The sequence below is a fragment of the Euprymna scolopes genome, chromosome 6 (assembly GCF_053919585.1).
Source record: "Euprymna scolopes isolate OS-2025 chromosome 6, ASM5391958v1, whole genome shotgun sequence".
Classification (NCBI taxonomy): domain Eukaryota; kingdom Metazoa; phylum Mollusca; class Cephalopoda; order Sepiida; family Sepiolidae; genus Euprymna; species Euprymna scolopes.
In genome coordinates, this window is record NC_136487.1 from 89,146,583 (window position 1) to 89,156,406 (window position 9,824).

The 9,824-nt window shown below is 37.7% G+C and overlaps 1 protein-coding gene across 2 annotated transcripts in view; it reads left to right on the forward strand.

The window, feature by feature from the left end:
• LOC145278322 (protocadherin gamma-A10-like) overlaps positions 1–9,824 on the forward strand; it is a 182,395-nt gene that overhangs the window by 92,347 nt on the left and 80,224 nt on the right. For both annotated transcript variants that reach the window (XM_080130611.1, XM_080130612.1), the window contains exon 7: positions 560–652. In XM_080130611.1, the coding sequence (XP_079986737.1) occupies positions 560–652 (93 nt within the window). The remainder of the gene's footprint in view (positions 1–559; positions 653–9,824) is intronic.

The window sequence follows — 9,824 nt, forward strand, 5'->3', positions numbered from 1 at the left end:
CATTTTGTGGGGGTCACCTTGTATAACACTAATCATAACTGATAACACGTTTTCCTTTTCCATCGTCTTGTTATTGTTCCAGGATTAGACGTACTCATTTTTGCTATAGAAGAAGAATTATAATATATATTTCAATGTCATCGTCCGTTGTAAAATGATGGAATTAATAGATGAATATCAGGTCGGGTGTAGTGGAAATTTCAATGATAAAACATCTTGCCACAGAAACGCACCTGGCCAGAGGAAACAAAACACGGTTGATAACCACGGAAACAGAACTCTTCGGAAATGAAATAGTCGACAGCGAAGACGAAATCCTAAAATTGGCCTTTACGGGTAGACGTATGAGTGCCCCAAATTTTTATATTAGTTAAATCGACAATTTATTGAGTTCGAGAAAACCACTCTGTCAATTCCTGTGCGTTTGACGTCCTTTTCGTTTATTCCACTCGCACACCGCCACCGACAATGAAGATATATCATAGTACTTTTGTACATCAGTGTTTGTCGCTATTCTTTTAAGCGTAGCAGAAATACAATATCTCTTTCTGTCTTTCAGGCAACAAAAATTTTGACGATCAACGTCATTAATGAAAATGACGAAAAACCAGTGTTTACAAATGTGGACTCCGTTTTCCCTTCTATCCCTGAGGTAAGTAAAGCTTTTGGTGCAATATCACACACACACACACACGCGCACACACACGCGCACACACACACACGCACCCACACACGCACACACACACACGCACGCACGCACGCGCGCGCACACACACACACACACACACACACACACACGCGCACACACACACACACACACGCGCACACACACACACACACACACACACACACACACACACACACACACACACACACACACACACACACACACACACACACACACACACACACACACACACACACACACACACACACACACACACACACAGAGCTCTTGAATGCCAAAGAAATTACTGCAGGTTTGAACTATGCATATAAACTGACTGAAATGTAAACCTGCGGATTTGAATCGTTATGATATTCAAATGATGTAGATTTTAATTATTTTTGTTATATTTGTATGTCCTTTATATACCCGTGTCGTCGTTGTGTACCCACATTTCTGATTATCTGTTTACACAAAACTACATAAACGCCAATGTTCAATTTTCAACAATTTATTTTTGAGAGAGAGAGAGAGAGAGAGAGAGAGAGAGAGAGAGAGAGAGAGAGAGAGAGAGAGAACTTTGCCCAGAAATCATATGTGTCGTAACTTCCATTTTTTGTCACTCTCTGACCTTTGACCTTCAAACGTGAATTTAACTTGAAAATCCTAGCAATAATTACACAGTCGGTAAATTGCAGAAATATGTGGACTTGAACTATTCTGATTTTGAACTGTTAAAGATTTTAATTGTTATGGTTATGAACAAGTCCCTATTTACCTATTTTCCCACGAGAGTACAAAGTCGATTTTTATATAGGGGAATCAAACTCCCCAAATAGATTGGTTGTTTTTGTTTTACGGCATATCAACCATTTTCGGGTCATTTAATGCCGAATCCAAAGATTTTGAAGAAAATATTTTTAATAGAATATATTTGTTGTTTTCTCGGTTTATATCAAACTTATAGCTGGGACGCTAATAGGTACTACCACTACGGGGCAGAGTGGACCCGGGAGCAATGGTAATTAAAGGGTGGCTCCACACTCCCTAAAGCCCACAAGCTGGGGCCTCACCACTGGATATAGTTTAAGGTCATATCCAGGACCATCCCCAAATAGAATCATTTAAATTGGAACACAAATTAAAATTGTCTAGGTCTAAAAAAATTTCCTTTTTACTAATCGAAGATAAAAAAGATAAAGTGCTGTCAAAATTAAAACGAAAATCATCGAAATCACGTGGTTTCGAGGGTGGGGATGTAAGAGAGTCGCTTATACTTGCGATACTGCAAGCAAATGAGAAAAGTGCACGATGTAGTGAGACAAGTTATCTGCTTGTCTATCTTTTTGTTTGTCTTTCTCCCAACACACACGAAGTAACCCGTCTTTCTTTCTTGTGGCTGTTCTTTTTATTAATCTATACAAAATGTAAATGTTCGCATGTTACTAACAAGTAATCTAAAAAGCTAATTTACTGATTAACTTAAAATTTGACTGTGTTGCGGACCAGTGTATAATACCCTAGCTCGCCACAAGAAAATAATGAAACGAATGGGAATTGAAGGAAACAAAGACTCAATTAATGGATAAGATAAACGTCGTTTATTTGCTGTTGAAAGAAATGAACGTTTTAGTTATAACATGTCCGCGCGTATGTAACCAATGTTCGTTGTGGGACTGGTGTTGTAGCTAGAAAAGGAAATGTGTTTTCATCTCAAGTTCGGGTCACTATCGTTTGTTCGCGCGTGGGAAGAGAAATAAATGTTGTAGTGAAAATTGAGAATGATAGTCCAGCGTGTAGGCAAAGGAGTGGATAGAGAGTTGACATCAGTTAGCAGTCAGGTACGTGAAGGTGTTATCAGGGACCAGAAGTAGATAGAAAGAGAAAGAGTGAGAATGCGTATATACAGTCTATAGCTTGTGCCCTATACATAGTAGGAAGTGGGCGTGAGGTACGCGTGCGCGCGCCAAAACGGCGGCGGCTGGTTAGCCCAACCCCTCTCGTTGAGAGTTGGTCCTAAAGAGGGTTAGAAACAGCTTGTCTCCTTGTTTTATACTCGTTTCCGGAGTGTCTTTTAGGCATGTGTATTTCCTTAGAAAGCGGAAGTGACGTCGTCCATGTGTGCGTTCGTGTGCGCACATATGTGTGCGTGTATACACGTGAATGTGAGTGTATGTACGCGAACGTGAATATGTTTACATGTGTGGACGTGGGCGCGTATGTTTGTGTGTGCGTATGTATATGACAGCTTGAAATATGAATGTGTGTTTTGTGTGAGACTTGAAAAAGGCTCGTACAACTGTAGCATTTTAATCGTATAAATGCGTGCTTTTTCTATATCACTTTTCTAATATAACGTTCTACTAAATTTTTGTTTAATAAATTATTTGATTTTCTTTATTAGCATTCAATGTATGGAGTGTAGCCTCTTGATACTATACTAGTGGGAACTTCTGCGGTTTTTCCTTTTCATTGGTCTTCCAAAATTTTCCTTCTTATCTCTTCCCTATTCTCACTCTCTTCCATTTTGCCTTGCTCTAAACAACTCCGTAGACCTCTTCCACATCACTCAATAATTTCAACAAATAAAATAAAAGAAAACTCAGAACACTAACTTCCAGACACCCATTAACAGGTCTCATCCAACATCAGGGGTCTACGTTCCAACCTTTCACAGGCTGAAATCCAATTACGAGAGACCAAACCTGGCCTGTTCTTGGCATGGACTTAACTATTTCCTTAGACGATTTCTCGATCAATGGTTAATCTAACCTCGCATCTAAACTCGACCCTCAAGATCGCCATGGACATGGAATATGTGCCTACAGTGGCCCCTTCCTGTGGCAGGGATATCTACAAAGAAGACTCCAAATTTCCCTACACGTGTTCCCAAGTAGAACTTACAGCTCAGCATTTATTTTTGCCCTCTACCGCCCTCCATAATGATGGAATTGTTATATTTGAAAGTATCGCTGAGAAAATTAATCATCATGTCTACTGGACCCTCAGCCAACATTCACTTCTGTGGGGATTTCGATGTTTACAATGTTGAACGGTTAGTCCACTCAAAGAAAACATATGACGAAGGAAGGTTTTGTAATGCTTTCTCTCTTAATTATGACATAACACAAATTATTAATGCATCCACTTGAGTACTCGATGCTGACGGACAACTTGCAATTCTTCTAGATCTTTTCCTAACAATATATCATGAACTGTGTCCATCCTCCATTTTGTCTCCATTAGTATCTCTTGATCTTTCAGTTGTCTCAATAAATATGAAAACAAAATGTAACAAGACTCCAGATGTCCCTCCCCACCGAACTGTGTATCGATGTTCGATGATTGACTAAGACAGTTTTCCAGCATTCACATCGGAAATACCCTTACCCTATCTGTTTAAAAAGAATGTGTCCTATAGAGTATTTGGTATCACTGATTTATTAACCTTCAGTATAGACATCTACAAACCTTCAAGGAAATTCCAACAGAAACTGCACAGCAAGGTTTTGACACGCCATGAATATGATGCAACTATTGCACACAGAAACCACTATTTCAATTGCTTTCACCGTAATGGACATTCTGAAACTAAAGTCGTCTTTAGAACTGCCAGCAATCACAGCAAAGGGATTACAGAAAGCACCAGAGAGTCATATGCTCAGTCTATTAAGTTCAAAGTAGAAAAGCAGAGACTTGTTCCTTATGAGTTTTGGCGAATAACAAACAAGGTCCTGAAAAGATGCGTGTTCTCTATCCCAATTATCATTAATGGCACTCAAGTGATTTCATCTGCATCCGATAAAGCCAAACATTTTGCTCGAAACTTTGCATCAAACATCAACGTGTGTTATTAGGCCCACCTTTCTCCTGAATTTCCTCCCAAAACCGAAAATAATCTGAACGACATCTACGTGTTTGTCCCTGATGTTGCCAAACTTATCGTTAACAATCTTGATTCCAACAATGCAACTGGTCCTGATATGAATGGCTATTGTCTCGAGAAAGCATCCTGCTTCAACTAGCTTCTGGGACTGACCTTCACTCCTGACCTGAAATAGAGGGCACATCAAATATTTTGTCATGGTCGCTGAAAATATTGTCGGATTATTCCAGTCTCGACGCAATCCTTTACATGCATAAGAACCAAATACGCCCTAAAATGGAATAGTGTTGTCACATCAGGAGAGGAACTGCTTAGAGCATTTTTTCCTGCATTGAAAGAGTTCAAAATCGGCTTCAAAACCTATTTCGCCTCCTTGCAGCTTCTTTCTCTCAGATAAGAATTTGCGAGTCTAACGCTACTCTATAGTTATTTTCATGGCAAGTGCTCAATTGAACTTCAACTATGCCCACTACAAAACATTCATAACAAACACTACAACCCCAGTCAACAATTTCCTCCACTCTTTACTTATGCTTAAATCTAAATGCAAATTCCATGAACAAAGTTTCTCTCGAAGAACTGACCGTAAGCAGAACTTTGTACCACGGATCTGCTTTCCAGCAGTCCAATGTAAACAAGTTGTTGTTGAGCTGTCTCCTTAAATAATCAAATTCTACTCAATTTTCAACACTACGGATTATTACGCTGTTGTCTCACTGACCACCTTACACACATTTACTCTTATCCTCGAATAACCTCTAAGACTTGCTTAGTGGTAATTGCCTTGTACAAAAAAAAAAAAGAAGTAATATCCGGTTAGTTTCGTAATATATACTTCACCAAAGTAACACTTCGCAGCTTTCAACGTTATTTATATGCTGCGCTATTTCAAACATGGCACTGAATCTTCTGGCATTTTCGATAGAGATAAAATTGAATGAGTGACCACTGTTTCAGTTGGTCTATTTTATAATATCGCAAGCATTTTAAGTTTCTTTAATGCCGGAATACACGTTTGTATATGATTTATTATTAGGGTTAGGACAACAGCATATTCTTTTCATTGTTTTGACTCTCAAGGGTGTATCCATTGATATCTTATATGCTTTTACATAGAGTGATGTGGTTCTCGATTGATTAACTGTGTCGGATATATACTCGAGAGTCAAAACAATGAAAAGAATATTCTCGTCATAGCCCTAATTATTATATACGATTAATCAAACAGATATAATCGAATATTGTGAGTTCATAAATTTCCCGACAGTATCACAATATTAGTATACAAAATAACACCCACTCTCTCTCTCTTTGTACAAAAAAAAAAAAAATGAAACTATTCCCAACAATGTTTCATTCCTAGTACATTCCATCTGTGTAACAAAGTACCACGAGCCTGATTTCCAACTGACTACAGCATGGTCGCCTTCAAGTCTAATATAAAAAAAATAGTTGTCGGTCTGTTCTCTTGGAAAATCAAGACTTCTTAAGTAATTTTTGTCCATTTTAAACACTGTTTCCAACCCTAGCTCTGATGACCACTAACGTTAAATCAGTAATCCTTTTAACCTTGAGTGGCCGACAGGTCTTGATAAGCGCTAATCTATTAGTAAAATAGGTGAATACAACTGTTCCGGTAAGATTTGAAATCAATTTCATTGCTCACGACGGTATACATTATGCGCTCGACGCACCCCACACATATTCTATTTACACAAACTAATGTATGTCTATCAACGTCAATATCTCTGATATTTTAATTCCATTTACAGATAATTAGTTTAGTCATTCAACGATCACAGCTGCGAGTTTATATAAATAGTTTTTATTTTATTTTTTTTACTTTCTATATCGATAATTATTTGAACATTTGTTTTCTTTGGAGAGCGGCTGTTCACTCAAGTGATTGAATAATTATCTTTTTAATTGGGTCGGTTAATGAGCGTGAAAAAGGTACGAATTCTTTAAACGTTCATTTTGTTCTTGTATTTATTCCCGCACATTTGGTTCTACCTTCATAGTATTTACACTGGTATAGGCCATTCGGTTGAATTAGGTCTGACATTTGTTTACAAAATGACATTTGGTCTCTGTAAATAACCTTATCCTTGCCCCCCCCCCCTCAATCAATGGAGATTAAGCCATTTCAGTAATAATCTGGCTCCTATTGATTGCGGTGTACTGCTGGTTCTGTGCAGTTCTAGGTGGTCCATTCTCCCAGGCTTTGTCTCCTCTCTTTGAGACGGGATTAGTTTATTGCTAATCGCCTGAGACGTCCTTACCGGGGAATGTTGACAGGGATGCTCAGGGACTTTTTGCAGATCAGAGTGCTTCTCCTTGGGGGCGCCGACTTCTCAATACCACTTTCCGACCTTGGTGTCGCAGTTCTTGCAGTGAGAGAGAACTAAATAAAACCCTGTAAAAAAACAAACACACTTGTAAATAACCTTTGGCCTCAGGATGAACACAATCACAACGAATACATTTTTCTTTGTCTCCTTTAATATTTTAGCTGTAAGATATCACACTTCTCTTCTTTCACCAACAACGCTCTAATCCTTGTTTAACCTCAGTTGATATAAATGTCTCTCTCTCTTTTCTTGGTTATTTTTTGGTTTAAGCTCATAATTTGAGATATTTTTATTTTATTAAAAACACAAACTAACAGACTATTTTTGGACAAAATTTAAGACATGTAATCCATATTTAATATGAAATTAATATGAAATTTCTACGACTCGGTGCGGTACATACAGCGCATAGCCTTCCCATATGGTCACTCATCTGGTACTGGCCAGGTTCATTGTTGCTTAACTTCGGTGATCTGTCAAGAACCGGTGTGTCAACATGATTGTGCGTATGTAAGTAATCAAACAATAACATTATAAATGAATAACACCAAACTCGAATTTGTTATAAACTGTTAAAAAAAAACACATTTTATGCTTAGAAATAGTTATATTTCGAATGTTACTCTCGCACGAGTTTTTGCATGTCCAACAAAGGTTTTTTCGCCGAAGTTCTCGGGTGGGGGTTTACTATGTAGAACTGTTTATATACCCCCTAGATAATAATATCTAGGATTTGTGAACGTGCGTCGCGTCTAGATTTATTTATGTCGACTTTTACACAATTCTTGCTATTTCAATTTTTAGTCTACAGACACGAAAATTGATATACAGGGTACTGAGATTTGGGAAAATCTTTGTACTCTGTTTTCGGCCTGAAATTTGACTGTTAGGGGGTCAAAGTTCAACGATCTGACCTTTGAGAACTCTACCAAACTCCTCCGACAATTTTGGGTTTAAACACTTGAAATTTTAGATATAGGTTCCTTGGACATGGATCTAACTTAATAACTTGATCTGAGTTCAAAACAATAAATGTTAAAGCGGTCATAATAAGGGTCAAAGTTAAAAAAATTGACCGTTTTTTTTTTTTGCTCAAGATACACCCCCAAACACCCGGGCAACGCCGGGCTGAGATGCTAGTATTTATAAATAAATGGATAATAACAGAAGAGCCATTGTGTAGAGCGTATTATTAGATTTTGGAAGACTGTCACAATGCCGTCCAATTCGATACCAGTGCACAAATCTCATAACCGATCTACACTCAATTGTCACGCAACTTTGAAAAGGAGGTAATACTTCGAAATATCTAAACCCACTTTGCTACACGCTATATGAACTGAACAGAAAATATTAGGTCAATAATAAAAAAAAGAAGTGAAGCATGAATGGTCTCCCGTGAGTGCACAGTGAACGAGGCATAAAAACAGACATTGCCTCCCTCCAATTTAGCCCCAAAAGTCCCCAGGGGACGTCAAATCCTAGTGAAAATGAACAAACGGTGCAGTTTTAGGCCTTAACATATGAAAATTTTAGTTCTGCACCATGCAAAAAAAGAAATGACTATGTCCATCATTAGCCCCTCCCACCCCACTTAGCCCCCAAAGTCCCCAAGGCCTTAACATATTTAAATTTGAGTTGATCACCATGCAAAACTGCTAAATAGACATACATAGAAAATTTCGGACAAATATCATAAAATAGTCCCAAAAATGGAGTGTTTTTATTAGCCCTAAAAAGCCCCTGGGACACACCCAAGAGTTATCGCGAAGTATATACAAACAACATTATATAGAAATCGTTAGTTACGACTTTTCAGAAAGTTTGATAAAAATTCAAGGCATTAATTTTTTTTTAATAAGCACAAAAGTGGCAATTTTAGCCAGTTAAACCCGAAAGGCACCCCTATGAGTGCAACCAGAGTTTTCCTGGAAAATCCGCCCAGTTACTTTTTTTTTTACTCATATCATGTTTAATGTTTGTGCAATATTTCCAAAAATTCCAAAAATTAGTTATTGAGAAAAGTGCAAACAGACAAACCGACAAGGGTAAATTTACAAGTCCACCCCCCTTTTGTAAGGGGATCAATAAAATATTAACAACGTATATCTAAACACTATATTTAGTTTTATCGTCATTTTAGCTTGTCCTTTTTTTTTATTCTGTATCTTCCAATTTCCCGGTTTTCCAAATGCCTGTAATTATTAATACTATTTTTGTCCCTTAGTTTTGGACGGTACTGTGAGTAGCAAATATTTTAGAAATAACTTTGAAAATTAACCATGAACCTATTTTAAGTGGATATTAGCGTGTCACTACTTGCACAGTATTTCAAACTATTATCTTGTATAGTTGAGTTTAATAAGCCCGAGCTGTTTTGATGCTAATATTAGAGACGTTCCAAAAGTAACAGCTCATATTTTTTTTATTCCGCCTGAATTGAATCATAGGAGACTACAAGTTGCATTGGTATAATGACTGAACATTCATGGCCTTAACGTTTCACCTCTCTGTTGTAGATATTGATGGTTTAAAACTTGAAGGAAACAACCCCTGTTATGGCAAATGTGTACTGGGAATGGTAGTGACTATGTAGAAAAATAAATTCTAGAGTACAAAGGGTTGCTCGTTTTAATCGTACCACTTCCGTGTTCGTAGCTCTTCAACTTTTTGAACAAAAAGAATAAGAGGCTTTACTTTTGGAACGACCCTCGTATGACAAAGCACGCCTCGGACGCCCATGCACATCCATCGTTCATCGCTGGCTAAAATGCACTGTGAATGCTGGTGACTATGTAGAAAAATAAATTCTGGAACACAAAAGATCACTCGTTTTAGTTATACCACTCCCGTTGTCATAGCTTTTCAACTTTTTTTCAGTTAAAAACTAGGAAGTTTTACTTTTGGAACTGCTCTTGTA